The sequence below is a fragment of the Cyphomyrmex costatus genome, unplaced genomic scaffold (genome assembly GCF_001594065.2).
Source record: "Cyphomyrmex costatus isolate MS0001 unplaced genomic scaffold, Ccosl1.0 scaffold229, whole genome shotgun sequence".
NCBI classification, from domain to species: Eukaryota; Metazoa; Arthropoda; class Insecta; order Hymenoptera; family Formicidae; genus Cyphomyrmex; species Cyphomyrmex costatus.
This window is the reverse complement of record NW_017276357.1, coordinates 85,086-109,916: the sequence shown is the minus strand read 5'-3', so window position 1 is coordinate 109,916 and position 24,831 is coordinate 85,086. Positions and strand designations below refer to the sequence as shown.

The window sequence follows — 24,831 nt, the reverse complement described above, 5'->3', positions numbered from 1 at the left end:
TAAAATCTTTCTATCTTGATCAAATATTAGGTCTGTTCTTTTTGACTGAACTTTTGCACCCAATCATCTTATTTCCTTTTCTCTCCAGGAGAAGAGAAAAGGAAAACAGATGAACTGGTGCAAACGATTAGCCAAAAAGAATAGACCTATTAAGTCATCAATATATACTCTACATTTGTGCACTATCTTTTTTAAGCATGATTAATCGAATATACTGTGGTGGGAGTTTCAAATCTTTTATAATTGATAAAAAGAATATATATATTGCAGTTTTAATACGCAAAAATAATCTCGAATACTACGTTACAACTGTATGAATAATTATGTCTTTCAATTTTTTTAGATCAAGTAAATTCTTTTATGAGAATCAATCGAAATTTCTTTAAACCGCCAGTCAGCGAAGAAGTGAAAAACTTGGTGCGCAGCAACTTTACTCGCGAGGTTGAATTCTATCAATTCTGCAAGCAGCGACTTTATAGACAATACAGAGCTCTTAAATTGCGATCGAATGTTCCATAGTCTACAATTGTAATGTGATCTTTAAAAAGAACATCTCTTCTGTTTGTTATCATGCGAAGACAATTATTAAATCACGTAAGACATTGTACAAAGAAGAATAGAAGAACTTAAATGCAATTATAAATTTATTAATGTTAATAATTCGATAAAGATTTACAACAAAATTATAATAGCTTTCGATTAATAGTAATGAGATTTACAAAAATCTCATAGTTAAATAATAAATTATACTAAAGACGAATTAATTTTATATAAGAATATAAGAGTTATATAAGTAGTAATTTTTAGACTAATGTATCAAATCAATAGTACATGTCAGACTGTGCTCTATTTGTACAGTCATTACAACATTGAGATTGAAATTTTAATAATGGCATATTTGCCAAAATCAGGAGCTTGTGGTATTTTATTGAAGATTCGATAATAATAACTATCACGAGTAAAAGATAAAGAAAATAAATTTTTTCATCACGATAAATGCAATGACTTTAAGCACTTGATATATTTAGAAAAATCTAAAAAAAGACTGAGAAAACAAAATTTTATGACAACAAATTGTTAATTATAATGATTCTATGACATCAAAGACAAAAAGAAAATAATTGATTCTTCGCGTGAACACTGTGATGATCTAGTTCCATGCTTTTAAGAACATGTTGATAGATCTATTATAAAGAAATAAAAGCTTTTATAATGTTATCAAATTTTTTAGTACATTGATGATCTCATGATATAAAATATAAAAGACAAAGAAGATAATTTGTAAATCATGAGATGATCCAAGTTTGATGCATTTAGAAAAATCTTGATAGATTTATGAGTTTAATAACAGAATTTAATATAAATATAATTAAAATAATTATTAAAGAAGAAAATATGTATACATATAGTCCGTGCATTTAGCAAAATGTTTGTAGCGTTCCGGTAAAAAATAATCTACCGATTTACATATATGAAACTTGCTATGAGACGTGAATGCAACCCATAAGTATAAAGACATTCTGAATCTGAATGAGTGCTGAATAATTACTTACGATTAGACGTCATGTTGCTATTTTTCAAATATACATTACCATACGAGTTACATGCAAGTCTATTTATCTATGTAGAGATATTTCTCGTTAATGAATAGTATTCATAATAATTTTTCTCGCCAGTGACTTATGAACAACGCAAAGACTGATAAAACCATGATATTTTTTATCGCGGAATATTTGCAATTATAGAGAAAAATGTACAGGGTAACAATTAGAATATATTGCTTTTGTAAGAGAAAAATATGTTTGTATCTCATTGACTTACGATCACTTATTGGAATAAAATGCTGCCATTTGAAAAGGAACGATCATTTTTACTCATCTTTTATTAAATTATTTATTGTATTAAACATCAAACAAACCGTGATATGTGTACTCGCCGTTTATGTACTTTCTTACATTAACGCATGAGCTAATATACATGTCTTTAGCATTTATAATTTGGATACGTAATGTAACTTTAGAGAGAGTATATAAAATTAGACGAATTATAAATAGGTCTAAAAAAAATAGATATTCCTGATCATAAAACAGCAAAAAACTGTACAAACCTATTTTTTATTAATTATTTTAATAATATATAGAGAACAAATATTATACATATAAATATTATATAGATATATTATATGTATATATAATATGATATACCTATATAATATATGTATACATATATATATATGCATATACGAATAAAATTTGTTCATATACAATTTGTATATCATACAAATATATCATATGGTATAATAGTGTCCGTGTATATTATAGAAGATCTTTCATAACATTCAATCTTCATTCACACATGTCTGATTCCTACTCTAAAACGTATTTATTAACATTTTTACGTGAAAATTTAGTAACAGAAAGGTTGACATTAAAATTACACTTTGTTATATATCAAACAGAGTGCATAAAAAATTTATAATAAACATAAAATTAAATATTTTTTTATCAAGAAAATATATAAAGTGCAGTTTTAATACGCATTATAGTGTAACCATTTCGGTTGTTCTCATCTTCTTTTCTTTGAATAACATAAATAATATATTCGTGTTTTCGGCGATACGAAAGATTCAGTGGCTCGACTTATCCTAGCACATATATCTACATAAAAAAATATATTACGATTTGGACTACACAATACTAATCGACATTGTCTTGGACATAGAAGTACTTGTGCGAAGAGATACGATTTAATTAGTAAAATAGTGATTTATAGCCAAATGTTCAGGCACATTTCAATCGCATGCATCAGATGTGTGTTATAAAAATTGGATATGATCTGTAAGATTTCTTACATAAATTAATACTAATTGTTGCTGTAGAAATTGTTTAGATACGGACGGACGATAATATATGGACGGTACCGATATACACTCTCTCATCTCGTTTATACAGTGTCTGAGACCATCCATACAGCCCTTTTATCTCGGAAACCGAGCATTTTAGAAAAAACATTTTAGATATAGTTGTGAGGTTCTAAATGATCTATTCAGTGATCTGGTCAGTCTGACCTTTGGTGGCGTCATCAAAGTTAGAGCAACGTCACTTTGAATTTTTTAAATAGGACCCTCTATTTTTCATTGCATATTTTTGTAGTACACCTCGAGAGATTTCCAAAACATTATAATAAAATATTTTTTCATGAAATATTTTTCGAGTTATAATGCTTGAAAGTTACAATATCGCTGACATTAGCATTGCCCAAGATGTATCACGTGGAAATTACTTAAGCCCATGACAGTCGCCGCTTACGTTCTCAACTATGATTGGTCAATTCGCTTACTGATTACGTTTATGGCCTTACGTTTTTCTATGTGTCATGGGCTTAAGTAATTTCCACGTGATACATCTTGGGCAATGCTAATGTCAGCGATATTGTAACTTTCAAGCATTATAACTCGAAAAATATTTCATGAAAAAATATTTTATTATAATGTTTTTATAATTAAATTATAAAAACTTTATATAGCTTTATAAAGCCATGGGCTTTAGTCGGATTTAATCTCGTATGTGAGTGTGTGCGCATACATGCGTACGTGCGTGTATGGGGAAGAAAAAGAGGAGTCAAAGTAACTCTGCTCTGACCTTGATGACGCCACCAAAGGTCAGATTGATCAGATCACTAAATAAATCATTTAGAACCCAACTTTTGTTTGAAATGTTTTTTTTCTAAAATGCTCGATTTCAGAGATAAAAGGGGTACATGAATGGTCTCAGACACCCTGTATAATATTTAAAAATATACAGAATTACATATATAAAAGTATAGTAAAAGTAATTCAATGCTTTAATATAAGTTTCTTTCTTCAATTAATTTATTTTATTCACATTTTAATTTATTAGTTTAATTATTTAATTTTTTATATTATATTTGTAATTAATAATATATAATTTTCAAAATTACTTGAAGATATAAGATTAAATTTCTAGAATTCTTTTAATTAAAAAAAAAAAAAAATTACACTATCATGAATAAAGAAGAGAGATGCAGCAATTTTTAAATTAGAACATTCCAATATAATCAATATGTTTCTAAATTCTTTGGCATAAATTTTAACAACAAAATGTCATCATTATTTTTTTAACAATAAAATCTTAAGTTTAATTCCCGTCGAATCAATCAAGTTTTATCGAAAAGTCTTGAAATTTAATTAGCTAAGTCGATTTACATATATGAAACTTGCTATGAGACGTGAATGCAACCCATAAGTATAAAGACATTCTGAATCTGAATGAGTGCTGAATAATTACTTACGATTAGACGTCATGTTGCTATTTTTCAAATATACATTACCATACGAGTTACATGCAAGTCTATTTATCTATGTAGAGATATTTCTCGTTAATGAATAGTATTCATAATAATTTTTCTCGCCAGTGACTTATGAACAACGCAAAGACTGATAAAACCATGATATTTTTTATCGCGGAATATTTGCAATTATAGAGAAAAATGTACAGGGTAACAATTAGAATATATTGCTTTTGTAAGAGAAAAATATGTTTGTATCTCATTGACTTACGATCACTTATTGGAATAAAATGCTGCCATTTGAAAAGGAACGATCATTTTTACTCATCTTTTATTAAATTATTTATTGTATTAAACATCAAACAAACCGTGATATGTGTACTCGCCGTTTATGTACTTTCTTACATTAACGCATGAGCTAATATACATGTCTTTAGCATTTATAATTTGGATACGTAATGTAACTTTAGAGAGAGTATATAAAATTAGACGAATTATAAATAGGTCTAAAAAAAATAGATATTCCTGATCATAAAACAGCAAAAAACTGTACAAACCTATTTTTTATTAATTATTTTAATAATATATAGAGAACAAATATTATACATATAAATATTATATAGATATATTATATGTATATATAATATGATATACCTATATAATATATGTATACATATATATATATGCATATACGAATAAAATTTGTTCATATACAATTTGTATATCATACAAATATATCATATGGTATAATAGTGTCCGTGTATATTATAGAAGATCTTTCATAACATTCAATCTTCATTCACACATGTCTGATTCCTACTCTAAAACGTATTTATTAACATTTTTACGTGAAAATTTAGTAACAGAAAGGTTGACATTAAAATTACACTTTGTTATATATCAAACAGAGTGCATAAAAAATTTATAATAAACATAAAATTAAATATTTTTTTATCAAGAAAATATATAAAGTGCAGTTTTAATACGCATTATAGTGTAACCATTTCGGTTGTTCTCATCTTCTTTTCTTTGAATAACATAAATAATATATTCGTGTTTTCGGCGATACGAAAGATTCAGTGGCTCGACTTATCCTAGCACATATATCTACATAAAAAAATATATTACGATTTGGACTACACAATACTAATCGACATTGTCTTGGACATAGAAGTACTTGTGCGAAGAGATACGATTTAATTAGTAAAATAGTGATTTATAGCCAAATGTTCAGGCACATTTCAATCGCATGCATCAGATGTGTGTTATAAAAATTGGATATGATCTGTAAGATTTCTTACATAAATTAATACTAATTGTTGCTGTAGAAATTGTTTAGATACGGACGGACGATAATATATGGACGGTACCGATATACACTCTCTCATCTCGTTTATACAGTGTCTGAGACCATCCATACAGCCCTTTTATCTCGGAAACCGAGCATTTTAGAAAAAACATTTTAGATATAGTTGTGAGGTTCTAAATGATCTATTCAGTGATCTGGTCAGTCTGACCTTTGGTGGCGTCATCAAAGTTAGAGCAACGTCACTTTGAATTTTTTAAATAGGACCCTCTATTTTTCATTGCATATTTTTGTAGTACACCTCGAGAGATTTCCAAAACATTATAATAAAATATTTTTTCATGAAATATTTTTCGAGTTATAATGCTTGAAAGTTACAATATCGCTGACATTAGCATTGCCCAAGATGTATCACGTGGAAATTACTTAAGCCCATGACAGTCGCCGCTTACGTTCTCAACTATGATTGGTCAATTCGCTTACTGATTACGTTTATGGCCTTACGTTTTTCTATGTGTCATGGGCTTAAGTAATTTCCACGTGATACATCTTGGGCAATGCTAATGTCAGCGATATTGTAACTTTCAAGCATTATAACTCGAAAAATATTTCATGAAAAAATATTTTATTATAATGTTTTTATAATTAAATTATAAAAACTTTATATAGCTTTATAAAGCCATGGGCTTTAGTCGGATTTAATCTCGTATGTGAGTGTGTGCGCATACATGCGTACGTGCGTGTATGGGGAAGAAAAAGAGGAGTCAAAGTAACTCTGCTCTGACCTTGATGACGCCACCAAAGGTCAGATTGATCAGATCACTAAATAAATCATTTAGAACCCAACTTTTGTTTGAAATGTTTTTTTTCTAAAATGCTCGATTTCAGAGATAAAAGGGGTACATGAATGGTCTCAGACACCCTGTATAATATTTAAAAATATACAGAATTACATATATAAAAGTATAGTAAAAGTAATTCAATGCTTTAATATAAGTTTCTTTCTTTAATTAATTTATTTTATTCACATTTTAATTTATTAGTTTAATTATTTAATTTTTTATATTATATTTGTAATTAATAATATATAATTTTCAAAATTACTTGAAGATATAAGATTAAATTTCTAGAATTCTCTTAATTTAAAAAAAAAAAGTAGTCTGTATTTTATAACATTGTATAAAATAATTATACAGCTATCGATACCTGGCTTTCTTTCAGTGATTTTTTTTTCTATGATTATTTTCTATTATTCGCAATGCATTCTTAAACTTATTATCTTAATAAGTTACAAACAGTAATTTATTAAGATAATGTAAAAGTATTTGCAACAAGAGTGAAGAGTTACCAAAAATGTTTTGATTTTTCTTCTATGTCCGAGACCGATTATTAGCCTTTATAAAGTTACGAAGCGATTAAGATAATATACACGTATAAACGGAGACTAACAAAAATAGTTCGTCCTACATATACACTGGCTATATGCCTGGCTATATTCCGAGAGAATCATTCTTCATTTCTTCTTCTTCTAGACTTGTAGAATGTATTGTACTGTGAATATAGCTTTAATCGCATATGTACGAGATATCACAACTGTGCTTTTTACGCACAACTCTTTCTCCCACACGATATTCATTTTGCGCAAAAACAATAAATTCGCTTAAAAATGGCCCAAAAAATTGATACAAGTCTTTGTCCAGATATAAATCAACTATGCATTTAAAACAGTTAGATACAAATTAATATATATACAAATTAATATATATATTTTTTATTTAGAATTATCACGTTAATGATTCTTTGTAGACCTGTTATTGCTAATGTAGCTATATTGCATATGTATAATATGTTAAAGAATTGTTATGTTATAAATATCTCGATATAACAAGCCAATAGTGACGATATTATCTTGAAATGAGAATAATCTGCAATCCAGAGAAAACAAGTATTCGCACACACGTATATAAAATATATACATATATACCTTTTTTCAAATCGCAAGAAAAAAGTAGCGTATTCTCAATTTCGAAATATAAGTATCTCTTGAAGAACATAAAGAGAAAGATGACAATTAGTTTCACATTTACGCATCAGTAATTATCTATCTTATAGCTCTCTTTAGAATGCAATGATACAAAATAAAAATACAAAAAATCCAGATAACGTATTGATGAGATTGACTTTATAATATCGTTGTCCATTTTTTTCGACATATTTCGCGCAGAGACAGACTATATAACAAATTAATTCGTTGATCGAAGAATATAACTTTAACAGTCTCTAATTATACAATTACTTAATTACATTGCTAATCCCAATTACATAGTATTATTACATGTTTATAACGGTGAGTCCAGGGAATGGAAAGTTATTTTTTAAAAGTAACAAGTTACGGTTACTCGTTATCGAGTAAAAAAAGTAACGAGTTACCACTTTACTAGTTATCGCTTTTTAAAAATAACTCGTTACAGTTACCGTTACTCAAAAGGTAACTTTTCGTTACTTTTCCGTTACTTTTTAAAAATCAATCTGAAAATGTACTTTTGCAGTATTTTTTGTTTTAACGTTAATAAAAGCAATATACATATATATATATATATATATATATATATATATAACATGTATAACACTGACACTATGTATAGTTTTATTTTTTAGTTTTTTTTAAACACAATTTTTGAAACCTAATTCTAAAACCTGTAAAATATGCAAACTGAGCTATATATATGTCCGATTATATGTATCACATAGAAGACAGAAGTACAAAATAATTCCTGAAATAATGGTACTATATATACTTCTCAACTGTCAAAGATCACTTCAGCATCGCTAAAGGTTGACAGCTAAAATATTATAGGAGTTTTTTTATAGTATGTAGAAAACTAAAAGATTATATAGGATTATATAGGACTATCTGAATCACATTATAAGTTAGAAGTTGAAAGGAAAATTAAGAAATACACATAATCTCTTTATTATAATACAGCTATATTTTTACTTAATCCATACTTTTAGCTGTAAATCAAATATGGTATTTTGATAGAAAGAAAATAATTAAAATGTATAACAGAAGTTTTGCAAAAAGGGATGTTTTCCAATTGCTCAACATAAATGTACACAGAAATGTACAGAGTAAAGCTTTATACTCAATTAGAACAAAATGTGTACGATGTTTAGTTTAGTTGAACTAAATATAGCTTGTACGCCTGTATTAAATAAAAATTTTCAATGTCCTACAACCACATTTATAGCTGTCGTAATTAATAACATGTAATTGTTATATAACGGAATAACGTGTCCAATTGTATGCAAAGAGTAACGATAAAAATAACTGTAAATTTCGTTACCGTTATCCAAAAAATGTAACTACGGTACTGTTACAGTTACCAAAAAAAAAAGTAACACAGTTATTAGTAAAGTTACCAAAAAAGTAACTTGTAACTGTAACTTCGTTACAAGTAACGAATTACTTCCATTCCCTGCGGTGAGTATATCATTGATACTAATCTCTCTCTCTCTTTAGGAAAATATTATTAATTATACTATAATTCTTCTCGCAATTAGTTTACTGATAGTATATATTGTGTACGGTCTTATGATCAGTTCTTACAATCCTCTAATAATTTATTTTTATAAGTAACATATATTTCATAAATAACAATATTTTATTAACATACGATATAGCGTCTTTGCATTATTATTATTATTAAAACACACACACACACACACACACACAATGTACAGAGTAAGATAAGATAATTTAAAAATATTTTGTATTAACTTTTCTAAACTTATATAAAAATAATGTAAATAAGTGGCTCTTAAGATAAAAATATTAAAAAATGTAAAATTCTACTGTGGTAACGTGTAACAGTATTTTTTATTAACACAATATCTCTATGAAATAAAAACATTTGTTTAATTTTATTTTATTAATTTTTAGATTATATTGTATAAAAATAATTTTTGTTTAATTTATACATGTAGTACTCTTGACAATATATAAAACTTTTAAAGAAATACATTTGGTATTTTTAATATAAAATATATTCTTATTAAATACATTTTATAAATAATCAAAACATACAATAAATAATAAATGTTTAAAATATGGTATTCTAATCTTTCAATTTTATAAAATTTTATAAAATTTTATTAATATGCAGAATTCAATAGCTAAAGGATTGAAAAATTGTCAATTATCAAATTTTCTATCTCCAAATTATCTCATTTTACTCAATACTCTAACATGTATTTTATATATACAAGGATATTTTACTAAAGAGCTCAAATTTGTAAATATACCAGATGCCGAAAAATTCTAGAGACAACATATCTAATAACAAGGTTATTAATTAGTTTCATATGTTTACATATCGTATGCCTCCATAATAGTGGTCGCATCTCTATCACTCGACATCTAATTTGTATCATATAAATTGATGTTATAAGAAAAATATAATATATGCAACAGGTCATTACTTCTGAGGTTAAATATACAGGAAAAAACATCAGCCAGAGAAAAGATAAGATAAAATGTATAAAAGGCTCACAGCAACAGATACTCTCTGATACATTAAAAAATTATATGACTATATTACGCATAACATATTATAATTACAATTTCAATTTCAATTTTATCGTTTTCAGCGTAGTAATAACAAAATGATAAACTAATAATAATTATATATTATCATAATATAATCATGTTATATTATGCTAATACTTATGTTATCATTATTTAATCATACTTTTTAAGTACGATTAATGCCCATGTGTGAAGATTAACTTTATATATAATCTCGGTTTAACTTACTGTTCTTTTTCTAATTTTTAGAACTTTAGAAAAAGACGAACAGCAAATTGAACCGAGATTAAAGTTAATCTACATTACATTAGTAGAAATGGGCATGAATGAAATAATTTATTTGTTAAAATACGAAAAAAATATCTATAAAAAACATATAACCACAAAATTTTGTAAAAATGCTAAAATATTTATATTATCGGTCGCGATCACAAATATAATGCAGGATTAAATGTATAAAGAACTGAAGTCCAAATTCATCTAAATATGAGATACAATTTTAGACAAGATGTATTAAAAGATTTATACTTTAACTTTAAAAAATAGCCGCGTTTATATTAAAAAAAAAGTATCTGCAAAATTTATCTTGTAAATTTACATAATATAAATTTACGCTGAAAAGGTAAAATTAATTAATAAAAGATATACTTGCCATCAATACTGACGCTACCTGACCTGATATTCATGAATATATATAATATATGTACAAAATAACGTTTTTAAGTGAAAAGCGCTCCTTTTTCAAACACTGTATCTCGCCACCATGATAAAAATATCTATCTAAAAATGCCATATTTGCAAACATGAATATAAATGACATTTAGTTCATATCTAACTTATTTGTTTTTGTACATATATTATTCTTTTATCTCTTATATAAAATTTTACTTTACAATAATAATCAATAACATTAAAAAGGGCGAAGTAAGAGTCAAATTACAATTAAAAATCTAAATTTCTCTGATAATTTATTCTAATATATTGCGAAGAATATATCACATAATTTTGGCGTTTCGTCCCGGCTTACACTACTGGACTCATCAGTAAGGCATTGTAGTGGAAGCCTACTTTATACGCCTTGGTAAGTTATTAAATCGAGATTCTATATAAAGAGATATACGCGTGTCTCAGCACTTACGAGAATTTTCGAATATCGATAGACCTCTGATGGCGAGTAATATTCTTCGCAATATTTATTCAAAGTAAGAAATAACGTCCTATTAATATATGTAGTCCCCCCAAATTGCGCTCCGAACAAACGTCGGTCTTGCAACGCAACTCTAATAATCTGAAAAGTCCCCCCTCCCCAAATATTGCGCGCCGAAAGTTTTCGGTCTTGAAACGCAACTATAAATGCTAAATCTAGAAAACTGTGAATTGTTGAAAAGACATACAATGTATAGTCCGCATTATTACAGCCTGCGGTTTGAAAAATTTGGGGGGGCTACAGGGTCCGCCATCAAAATCCGGACAAGTTTCAATTGAAATTTTCCGCTATATTGTGCCTCCGCCAGAGGATGTTGTTGGCTTTTCGAGAAAGCCTGATGCTTCTAGTAAACAGTCATATTCTCAAAATGATCGCGATGTTGAAACTAAGTGCGAAGTATAATCGAAGAGCCGCGATCATCAAAGGCCATCGCGCTGAGCGCTCAGTAATAGAAATAATTCGATTTTTTGGATTCTCGAAATCAATCGTTTATGACATTGTGGCCAAATTTACGGCTTTAGAACAATTCAATGAAGGTTCCAGTATGCCAGCGAAGAAGAATCACTCGAAAGAACGCACCGCGGGAACACCCACAGTCATTGAAAAGGCTCAAGCGCTGATTTCGGATGACCCAGGGCAATCGTTGCAAAAATTAGCATCAATTGTTGGTGTAAGCGAGTGAACAATGCATAGAATTGCCGAGGAAGACCTACTATACAAATTGTACACATTAAATATACGATAGATGCTCTCTGAGGCTGCCAGGACAAGACGAGTTGCTCGCGGTCCAAGATCTCCCAACAGCACAGATTTAAATCTTTTGGACTACTACGTATAGAGCGTAGTTGAAAGGATCACTAACAAATCTCGGCATCCTAATGTGACGTCATTAAGGATCGCTATTGAGGCAATATTCGTCGAAATGGACAGCGCTACAATACAGCGTGCGTGCGAACACTTCGGACCGAGAATAGAGGCCGTCGTTCAAGCTAATGGGAGATATATCGAATAATTATACTCTATAGGGATCCCCCAAGTGCCACGTAAAAGGATTTTTTGTAATATTTAATTTTTTATTAAACATTTTTTTTTTTTAAATTGTTTGATTTGTCCGGATTTTGGTGGCGGACCCTGTACATATATTAATAGGACGTTATTTCTTACTTTGGATAAATATTGCGAAGAATATTACTACGTCGACTCGCCATCAGAGGTCTATCGATATTCGCAAATGCTCGTAAGTGCTGAGACACGCGTATATCTCTTTATATAGAATCTCGATTTAATAACTTACCAAGGCGTATAAGGTAGGCTTCCACTACAAAATGCCTTATTGATGAGTCCAGTAGTGTAAAGGCCGCAGCACACACTTGCATGACGCGTAATGAATGACGCATAAGAGAATCAACCAATCAAAATGCTTCTCTTCCGTGAAGTGAGAGGAAAAGAAGGACTCTGATTGGGTGATTCTCTTATGCACTTTACATTACAAGAGCCTGTGCTGCGGCCTTAAGCCGGGACGAAACGCCAAAATTACGTGATATTCTTCGCAATATATTAGAATAAATTATCAGACAAATTTAGATTTTTTAAATTGTAATTTGACTCTTACTTCGCCCTTTTTAATGTTACTGATTATTGTTATATAAAAGAGTCCTTGAATTTTTCAATTTATTTGTTTACTTTATAATGTTACGAGTATATAAATATCGAAACTAATTTCTTTTTTAGATAAATCGATTCCATATTTGAAAAAGAGAACAGATGATTGAAAAGAATTAAAATAATTAAAAAAGAATTAATAATTGAAAAGAATTAAAATATTTGTTATATATCAAATTGAAAATCCTATATCTTTAAATAACATCATCTTACCATATATCTAATCATATACTTTTAAAAACAATTGAATTTAAATTGTTTTATTCGAACGTTTCAGTCAATGCGGAATACAATATTCTAAAGAAAAAAATACAAATATTCCGATATGTATAATAATATCTCATGGAACATCTATCCTCTACGATGCTGTCTAAACTCGTATGATATCGCTAATAAGAACTAATATTATTATATCAGCATTCGTTTTATTATCGTCTATCGTCGTTGTATTGGATAACGCTAAATAAAACCGCTGCCACACACGATAGTTCCACCTTGTGATCGAATAAATGATCTGTCATCTTTAACTTTGACATAAACTCTGCAGAAGATACTCCATATATAGGAACGTTTATACCGTCTGTTTATCCTTAGCGTTTCCTGTCAATTATATTCAGACCATTTGACTATTTCGAATTCTCAGATGAGTATTCGTTTTCTACTTCGTTAAAAGGACTCTAGCTTTCAATAATCTCCATTGCTTAACAAATACAGTTTAAGACAAACTATGTGGCGGGTGAAAATCATTTTCGCAATCTTTCGGAAAATACTTTTATAAAAGCAGACTTCAAAAAGTAAAAAAGTGTTTGTCCATTTGATAGTAATGTGATGTTATTATAAGTTATTAAATCATGTAATATTTTCTGAAAATAATCAACTAATAATATTTTGTAGGCCAAAAAGCAGGCTTAAATGTCCCATATCTGAACATATGTATGTATATATGATACTTTTCACATTTTATTAATATTTATATACAGTATATGTATGTTTTATATGTTATTTTTCTGTTTCCAAGATACTAAATCAATTAACAAATTCAATGAAAAACATTAAAATTGTTTGATAATTGGACAATTTTACATCTATTTATTAGAAAAACAATTCATCGTAATATTATTGCGCTCTCATCGTTGTTCCCATAATCCACAGTCAAATGTTTTTCACTCGTTTGACTAGTTCTATAGTCGTCTGTTAAAAAAAAATTAAAATTGCTATTACCCTACTACCTTTCCTTTCTAAAGAGTATCATTTCAATAATGTTTGATATTTTTACAATATTCCAAAAACTCTTCGAGAGCTCCCTAAAGTAGTAGATAACAATAATAGATTCTGAACGTTTCATTTTATACACTTCGTTACAAAGCACTTATTTAAGAATGTGTAAAAACCAAGTTGAGTACTGCAAGTTTACACGATCAGCCTTTTCAACAGCCTCTTTAGTCTACTTATTTTCCCGGAGCCAAGCCGTTGTTACGTCGAATCGGATGGACAAACGCGCAATCTAGAATTCTAGATTCATCAATAAAACATTGTCGACCAGCTTCCGCGCCGACATTCGTCGATGGTAATCGGTATATATCCGGTTGTTGATGAGGCTGGTAGACACTGGAAGCAGTAATTGGCACCAGCATTGTTATCCCAATGTTGTACACCTTTACATTGGAATCGGATTGCAAACTCAAGTCTCTGACCAACCGGTAACGTGTGACAATACAGAATAAAAGAGAATTTGTCGCTGAAGCCATCACACGAGTTAGGCACATAGATTGCTTGCAGGTCGCTAAAGTTCCGCCACGAATTGAGGGTGTACCGCACATGTACAGACTTATGGAAATCGAGATTGATTACGCGCACTGTACCTTGGATCGCCAGGGTTACCGGATCCTGTACTACCACGTTTTCCAAACAAACCCGACGTTCGCGCACCATATCAAGAAAGTTCGACATACCGCCTGGCTGTTGGAAAAGCGGCACTAGCATTCGGTCGATCTTTCTGGGTATCGCTGACATAGATCTACGCCTGCCATCATTCTGATAATGTTCACACCAATCGTCATTGATGGATGCTGTGTTGTCTGAATCGTTGTCCTGTGGTCGAAAGATGTCATCGTAGATCAGGTCGCTATATGCAGAGTTGGGTATCTTTGGTATCTCATCCAAGAACGTTCTCACATCGGCCAAATCGAGACCAAGCTTGTCCGCGAATCTGACAATCTTCTTTCTGTGCGGCGTGCCCGGTGGCGTTTTTCCTGTCTTCAGTGAGGAACACCTTCGAACTCGTTGTGGTCTATCTTCCTCTTCCTCCACCATCTCGCTTTGGGTTTCTTGTTCCGGCGATAAATCCTCCTCCTCTTCCTCTTTCGCGGTAGAACTGCTACCAAGTTTCTTCAGTAACAGGCACAGCTTCTCTTCGCCGCTGTCGTTTAACGCAATGTTCTTTTCGATTTTTAACTTCTCGTTCCTCGAGATCTCCTCAGTTACTGTTGCATCGTTCGAACATTCCAATGTAAACGCATCCGAAATATCAATGGTACTACTATAAGATGAATGATCGGTATCAGTATCACTGGTAACCTCTTCCACTTTTAATTGAGACAAGCTCTTTAACGAGATTGTTTCAGAATCCAATTCTTCCTTGTTCTTATCCTCAATCATATTAATTAAGTCTTCAGTACTATTAAAAGAATCATCTTTCGTTAGATCTCTATCATTTTCGACATTTTGTGTCGTGAAAGGACTACCATTCCTAACATCGCACGTCACATTCTTTGTATATATACCAATGATAGCGTCAACCTCATCGATCTTATGTTTATTCGATTCCACGTTCTCCTCCTCCCCCTCCTCCTCTTTCTCGTCCCGTCTATCAAGTTTGTTAAATACTATTGTGCTGATACCATTATTCGGTAACTCAGAGTCAGAATGCGATTTAGGCAAACAGAGACGAGGAATAACAGAATCCTGAATAATTCTGAGTGGACTCTCATCCTGCAGCGATACAGTACTGTCGTCGAACGTGCTCCATAGAGATTCATGACTAGGCGATGTCGTTTCTTGAGAGCTTCTACCATTCAATGAATCTTCCGAGCTACAGACCAATCCCTCTTGCCGCTTCTCGCAAGACGTAGGATTTCTTCTCAAGGAACAACTCGACTCGGATGTTGTATCGTCGCAGCGTTCTGGATTCATATTCATTCGCTTGCGTCCGTTCAACGCGAGCTTGGTCCTCGCGGGGACGGAAGTGTTAGAGAGATTCATGACCTCACTGTCCGAAGTGCTAATAGGATCAAAATAGATTTCTGCTTTCGATTTGTCAGCGTCCGAGGATTCTGGATCAAAAAACATCTCTGAGGAATCACTATCGGGTGGTGTACCGGTTATTGGGGATGCAAACACATAGGTCTCAGGATCTTGATGGACACTTGTGATACCAGATGTCATCTTGGTTCCGCTAGGCGAGCAATGACAGGCGTCGTGATGACTCGCCTTCAGAATCTCCGGGTTCACCAGCATATGTGCCAATTCAGCGGCGGTTGCTTCTTCGGGAGGCGATCCCGGTCCGTCTACTTCCGCCTCTTCCACTTCAATGTCGTAGAATAGATCCGATTCTGGATTATGACGTGGTTGATGTTGAAGGATTGGATGCTGATTATTGATAATTACGTGCCGATTGCTCGATGAAGGATGTAGCCAAGAGGTCTCGGACGGTTTGGCGGCATCCATGATTCGTTCAGGTGAACCATTCTCGTTACCCAATGATTTCAATCGTCGATTAAGACACCGGGCGAATGCTTCCGCACTACCTCGACAGCTACTAGGAAGAATAGAGCTGACTAAACTACAGGAAGGACCGCGGGCGTTGCCTGCTGAGTCCATGCTGCTCATTTTGAGGCCAGTGGAGTTGGCTATTTCTTCGGCGTGCCTGCCCTCCAAGGGCAAAGGCGAGGTCGAGTCGTTGTCTCGACCTGCCGGCACGCTGGTTGAATTACCGTTCTGGAAAATAAAGCGATGGAATTGAATCTAGTTTGCGATTGTGAAAAATGAAACTATGAAATACGCTAAAGATTAAATATACATAGAATGTACATATACAATGAAGTAGAATTTTAAAAAAGTTCAAATTCTATTTTTTCCTTATTTATCTATAATATATGTCGTTAAGTATTGCCACGAAATGTAATGAAAAAAATTTTCGCATCTCTTGTAACGCAATTGTATCAATCAGATATTAAAAACGATAATTAATTTTTGTTTTCTTTTTCTTAAGAAAATAATAATCCAGATTATTAGTCAAATGTAATTGCACTAAATATATTTTTCCTATTATAATGTTTTGCAGATGGTTGTTGCTTAAAGGATTTATGATAATCAATCATCTTTATTTTGTCGAATCGATATATAATTGAGATTATCTCGTTAATAGCGGTTAACGGTACACAAGTAAAAATACAAAAGCAAAGGAAAAAACAAAAAGTTGACACAAATACGCATTAATGATGTAGCTTGTCATTAATAGTAACGAGAGTCATAACATTGGCTCATGGCCATAATATTGCGCGTATCCATGGTATTGCGAAGCAGCGCTGCAGGAAATACAAATGATCGGTCATTACAACGTGCAGCATTCTACGCGCAAAATCCACCTTCAATTGTAGCTTTTTTTATTCTTTATAAATACACATATCTAAAGAATTTTTTTTAAATTACAATTTATTCAAATTTATACAATTTTACGTTCTTAACAAAAATAGCCGATTAGCACAAGTTAAGACTGCACGCGCAACAATTCACGATCAAATTTTGAGACATTTGCATATTGACATATAACTATTTATTTATTTAAGTATGAGATAAAAAGAGAGAACATTTTCCTCTTATATATACATTCTTTGTTATCGTACACTTGACACTTATTTTTAGCATTGTGAAAGCTATAATTGGCCGTTGTCAGTAACTAGCAAGCAAAATGCAGGGCAATCGTTATTTGAGTAACGACATGAATATTATAAATTATGCTTTATCGTTGCCAGATAGATTCATTCATAACCCATTTATTGAAACGCACCTACGAGACAAGTACAGACGACCTTTCGTTTAAAAAAAGAATTCACTGTTATATCGTGCAACGATAATTCTAAATTCACATAGAAAAATCACAAAACGATGAATCATGTAATGAAAGAATAATATTCGAATAATCGAGGTCGTCGCGCGATACTATTTGCAATAGGTTCGAGAGTGCGCTTAGTTAGAAAATCGCAGCGTACTGCTGTGAGAAAATTGGAACGATATAAATACACGCTCAATTGGCCGCGAATCAATTCCTCACCTTTTGGACGCGCGCACTAAAGTGACACTTTGCTCGCGTACACACGAATCCTGTGCAAACTTGCCATACATGTTGCTGTAAGTGTGAACAAATATTCGACAAGTATTCGGTAAACAAACGATTTGTCGGTATTTATTTTCATAGCTCTAAGCTACGGCATCGAACGCGATGATTTCAAAGGCAGCGTGAAAAAAGAACTCGCTTTCATTTATATAACTGCGATACTTTCGAAAACGCCTATCTCACGTCGGATGAGATTCTTCAATCAAACTACGCTGATAGAGAAAAATATCTTTCAATCTCTTAATAATCCATAATCATTAATAATAATAATTTCTCCTCAAGAAATAAAAAGTTTGGTATATTCGTCAATTGATATATGACGATACCATAAAATTATTTTATGGTATGTTAAATGCGAACATCTGTAAATTGATCAAATCGGTCTTGCGACCGTATAGACCAGTCAAATTAAACATCGACCAGGGAAAAATTGTAAACAGGGCGGACGAAGTTGGAAATGGTACAGTGGCATATGAAAAACGGAAAAACCAAAAATGCGACAACTTTAGAGTTGGGGTTTCGATGTGGGGGGGGGGGGTGAAAAGGGGTGATTTGGGTATTTTTGCGATTTCCGGCGAAAGTTTAAGTCGGAGAGAAAAGTGTTCCATAGACAAGTTGTAGATCATCAGAAGATCTGAAACTTTTGTAATAATGATTTTTTCACATAACCTCAAAATATCTGAGAAAAATGCGGAAAACCGGTTTTTTGGTTTTTTATTTTTCATTTCCACAGAAAAACATTTATTTTGACGAAACTTTCTGGAAACATACCTTTTTGCCTCCTGAATATCCACAAATTTTTTGGTCCTAAAAAATTCGGCGGTTTCCGAGATATTAACGTTTTTCGGAAAAATCAAAAATTTTTCAAATGAATTTCCTCCTTCAGGTTTTTATCGTAGAGACTCCTTCTATGAGGTCGGAATTTTTTCGTCCTGAATTCTACTTTTTTGTGAGATAAAAAAAGATAGTAGTCTCCATTTAAAAACATGCTCAAAAATCGAACGCATCAAAAAATGACTTTTGCAACAGTCAATTTTTTTTTAAATGGTTATAATTTATCGAAATTTTTAAATAATCTTCGAAAATTGATTACATCATTGAATTATACGGAAAAAAATACGAAATAATAAATAATAATAATAATGATATTAATAATGATATTAATATCATGTAGTTAAAATTTGAAGCATTTTGTATAGAAATCGATTAGCCTGTGAACGTCCTTAAGTTATATATATATAGGGTAAACCCGGTATATACGCCGCGTCAGCAAATACGCCGCAGAAGTCAGAAAAAATAGAAGGAGTGGGGATAATTTTCCGTCAATTACTTTGTTACATGCCTTTATGGTATATTAGTATTATGTTATGATTTCAGTTCTTTACTGTTAATATTAATGAAATTATTGCGAGTTAAATCGATTTTTTACTGTAATAAGTAGTGCCATCATAATTTATAATCTACATAAAATGATTATTATAGAGCGTGTAAAAGACTTAGTGGTTATTTTGCAATACATATGTGTAGAGGAATAGTAAAGCATGTTGTATAGCAAAATACAAGTGCTTTGCTCCTGTATTGTTTGTTTAATTAGTTGTCATATATATCCCATCTATTTGGGATATACGGCATTTTTAGCGAGCGGGATGCTGTGCCGCAGCACAGACGCTCTATTTAAGAAGTTTTTGTTAATTCTAACAATTATAGTTTGCATTAATGCATAAATGTTGATAAATCTTAAACATTTAAAGATTATTTTCAAAGATTTGAAGCTATTTTTCAAAATTGTATTAAGTCCTATTTGTATTCCATTTTTCATTCTGAACAATAAAAATTGTCATATATTAATAAACAATGCAAGTTACGTCGTCATTTTACATCTTATTTATATAGATTATTTGTGATTTTCTTATGAATTATATATGAGTGGCCATATTATCCCCCCCGCCCCCCCCTATGGGATAAATGGTAAAAATGCAGGGGTTTGAAAAAGTTACTTTTTAATATGGAAAATAAATTATTTTAGATTTCTAATATTTTTTTTATAGTAGTAGATGATACAAAGTTTCTATTTATATAATTAATTTACTTTAAACATAGTAAATAATAATTGATAAATTACGTTTTCGATAGGTGCGGTGTATATACCGGGTTTACCCTAATCCAATTAATAATTGTATTAATCATACCTGCAACTCCAATCTATATTACACTTTGTATGCTTGTGTCGAAGAATTTATCGACGTAGAATTGAAAATCAGTGATCACTGAAAAATGCGTTGGAAATGACGTTGATGAGTTTTCGAAGATTATTTAAAAATTTCGATAAATTATAACCATTTAAAAAAAAATTGACTGTTGCAAAAGTCATTTTTTGATGTGTTCGATTTTTGAGCATGTTTTTAAATGGAGACTACTATCTTTTTTTATCTCACAAAAAAGTAGAATTCAGGACGAAAAAATTCCGACCTCATAGGAGGAGTCTCTACGATAAAAACCTGAAGGAGGAAATTCATTTGAAAAATTTTTGATTTTTCCGAAAAACGTTAATATCTCGGAAACCGCTGAATTTTTTGGGACCAAAATATTTGTGGATATTCAGGAGGCAAAAAGGTATGTTTCCAGAAAGTTTCGTCAAAATAAATGTTTTTCTGTGGAAATGAAAAATAAAAAACCGAAAAACCGGTTTTTCGCATTTTTCTCGGATATTTTGAGGTTATGTGAAAAAATCATTATTACAAAAGTTTCAGATCTTCTGATGATCTACAACTTGTCTATTGAACACTTTTCTCTCCGACTTAAACTTTCGCCGGAAATCGCAAAAATACCCAAATCACCCCTTTTCATCCCCCCCTCCCACATCGAAACCCCAACTCTAAAGTTGTCGCATTTTTGGTTTTTCCGTTTTTCATATGCCACTTTACCATTTCCAACTTCGTCCGCCCTGTTTACAATTTTTCCCTTTTTGAGACAAAAATATGTTAATTTGACCAGTCTAGTAGCTTAGCAAGGAAAAAGCAGGTACGTAAAGAGGTTAAATTAGAAGCGGTCCCGAAGTGATAGACAGGTTTCTCCGTTTTTCCAGTCACACGCCTCGCTACGTTTCGGATACACACGTGTTAAGGCGCGCGTCGCGTCTGATAGCGTCTATTGAAAGTCTAGGCAGTCGCGATAATAATCATTATATAAGACGAGACTCGGAATGGGCTTGAAGGATGTTGGCCTCAGAGATGCAATATATGTAACTATACACAATTATAATCCTACAGAAACTTTATACTTAAAAAAAATCTTCATAGATTTCGAATAAATTCTTTCCCAACGAAATATTTGCTTTACACTATAGATACATTTTGTAAAAGCTTATTATAATATAACTATACAGTTAAAAAATTTGTGTATTTTTATGAAAAAATCTGATGGTTAAAGTTTTTGTGTTAAGTAAGGTACACATTTCCTGGCGAAAATATAGCGTTAATCAAACGTAATCGAAGCGTTGATCGGAGCGTATATAAAACGTAAGGACAACGTTATGAAAGCGTTATCAAACTTTTTGAATAGCATAGATTGGAAATCTATCAGAATGTTAAGGAAATGTTTACTAAATGTAAACAAAATGTTAACAGAGAATTACTCCACTCCTCTGGAAGAGTACACCGAAAGTAACAAAGCGTTAAGGATATAGAATTCTGACGCTTTATTAACGCTTCGTCACTCTCTATGTACTCTTGTACATGGCGTTAATGTAACGTCATACAAGCGTAAACGTAACATAGATCGGAGCATAAATAAAAAGTAAAAGAAGCGTTAACGGAAGGGTATGGAATATACTGACGCCTCATTAACGCGTAGTGTTACTTCACTTCTCTGCGACAGTACATCGAAAGTAACAAAGCATTAAGGCTATAGAATTCTGACCTTTCATTACTCACCATGTACTTTTATTCTGGCGTAAATGTAGCGTTAGTAAGCGTAAACGGAACGAAGATCGAGCGTAGATGAAGCGTGAATGAAGTTTACCTTCCACTCCGGGATTATTTCCTTATTTTTTTAAGTGGTCACTCATCCAATCATGTACCAACATCCACGCGATGCTGAGCTATGCAACGTACGGGAAATGCTATTTCCACGATCCACGAACACTGAATGTTAGTAGACCCTGTGTAGAAACTTAAGTAGGATTCTCGACGATTTTAATTACGCTACTTCTACGCTCCAAAGATTTTTTACTTATGGTTCACACTACCCGAACACTATGAAAAGTGGGTGGAACGTAACATTACGTTTCTTCTACATTCAAAAGATTCACATTTTCTACTCTTGATTTACACTTCCCAAACACTTTATGAAAAGTGTGCGAAACGTACGTTACGATCCTTGTACGCTCCAAAGATTAACCTTTTTCTACTCTTAATTTACACTTTCCGAACACTTCATGGAAAGTGCGGGAAATGTTGCGTTACATTATCTCTATACTTCAAGGATTGGCATTTTTTACTCTTAGTTTACACTTCCCGAACACTTCATGAAAATTGCACAAAACGTGGCGTTACGCTCCAAGAATAGGCATTTTCTACTCTTGGTTTATACTTCCCGAACACTTCATGAAAAGTGGGTAGAACGTTGCATTACGTTCCTTCTACGCTCCAACGATTAACAGTTACTCTTGGTTCACATTTTCCAAATACTTTATAAGAAATAGGCAGAATGTAGCATTACGTTCCAACTTGACATTATCTACATTTGATTTACATTTCTCAATCTCTTTGTGAAAGATGCGCGAAATATCGTTGCGTTTCTTATAGAACGTAATATTTCTTTCCGCGCACTTTCCATGAAAAGTGTGGGAAATGTAAACCAAGAATAGAAAAAGGTTCATCTTCGGAGCGTAGAAAAATCGTAACGCCATGTTTCGCGCAATTCATAAAGTGTTCGGAAAGTGTAAAATATGCCAATCCTTGAAGTAAAGAGATAACATAACGCAACGTTTTCCATACTTTTCACGAAGTGTTCGGGAAGTGTAAACCAAGAGTGGAAAATGCCAATCTTTGGAGCGTAGAGATAGCGTAACGCTACGTTTCGTACACTTTCCATGAAATGTTCGGGAAGTATAAACCAAGAGTAGAAAATGCCTGGTCTTGGAGCGTAGGGGTAGCGTAACGCAACGTTCCACCCACTTTTCATGAAGTGTTCGAGAAATGTAAACCAAGAGTAGAAAATGCCAGTCCTTGAAGCGTAGATGTAGCGTAACACAACGTTTTATCCACTTTTCATGAAGTGTTCGAAAAGTGTAAACCAAGAATAGAAAAATGTTAATCGTTAGTGTATAGAAGGAGCGTAATGTAATGTTCTACCCATTTTTCATTAAATGTAAGTCAAGAGTAGAAAAATTTTAATCGCTACAGCGTAGAAGGAGCGTAATGCAACGTTCCATACACGTTCAAAGGAGAATTAATGAAGCGTGTGGCAAGCGTATTCAAACGTTCCAAAAATCGAAGCGTCAGTAAGCGTTAAGTGAGCGTCACTAACTCTCCACGAAAAGTCAACAAAGAGTCATTTACGCTTCTTCAACGTTTCAGAAAGCTTTCTATTTTCGCCAAGGTTTAGATGTAAATTTAACATATATCTCTTATGATAAATGAATATAATGAATATGTGAACTGTAAAGTTATTGAAACGGTTTAAAAAATAAGTTAAAGTAACACAATTTGCATGTATTTAGTAAATATGTTGGTAATTATTTAGATTAGGGGACACTTCACCGATGACCTTGACCTTGACATATGTTGTCAAGGTCATGATTCTGAGTAACTTTGCCTTAACAACTAGGCGGCGGACTCTTATAATTTTTGAGATATTAAGCGTTGAAGTTATTTTTAACAGTAGTGAAACCGGTAAATCTTTAGATCAGGGGACTCTCCACAATGACCTTGACCTTGACATATGTTCTCAAGGATACGACCCTGAGTAACCTCCAACAGGTTTTAGCCGTCGCTCGTCCTTCGTTAAAAAGTTATTAACAATCATAGTTTTAAAATTAACCCATTAATGCCCAACTTGACCAAAATTTTGCGTTGAATCCAGCCTTAAAATTTTTTATGAAAATGAAGTTGGACGTTGATCTAAACTACGTTTCCTATAGGTTTCGGTTTCGCTCTTTTCGAATCCGATGTCAGAATTAGGAAAAAAACACTACTAATACTGATTTTTCATCATTTTTTCCAAACAAATACTATTTTCACGAGTATATTTTTTAAAAAATCAAGGATTTTACTTCGATAACGGTGTCGTATGGTGCTGGAAAGTATTCCAATGTGGTCATCGATACTTTTACTTTAAATCTGTATAGTTGAATTTTTTTTTTA

The 24,831-nt window shown here is 31.9% G+C and overlaps 2 protein-coding genes across 2 annotated transcripts in view; one reads left to right on the top strand and one right to left on the bottom strand.

The window, feature by feature from the left end:
- pip (heparan sulfate 2-O-sulfotransferase pipe) overlaps positions 1–519 on the top strand; it is a 37,753-nt gene extending 37,234 nt beyond the window's left edge. The window contains exon 8 of the mRNA XM_018539935.1: positions 344–519. Coding sequence (XP_018395437.1) covers positions 344–519 — 176 coding nt within the window. The remainder of the gene's footprint in view (positions 1–343) is intronic.
- A 14,013-nt stretch (positions 520–14,532) lies between these two features.
- Positions 14,533–24,831, bottom strand: part of Gbs-76A (Glycogen binding subunit 76A) — a 47,408-nt gene continuing 37,109 nt past the window's right edge. The window contains exon 2 of the mRNA XM_018539903.1: positions 14,533–17,067. Coding sequence (XP_018395405.1) covers positions 14,593–17,067 — 2,475 coding nt within the window. The 3' untranslated portion in view covers positions 14,533–14,592. The remainder of the gene's footprint in view (positions 17,068–24,831) is intronic.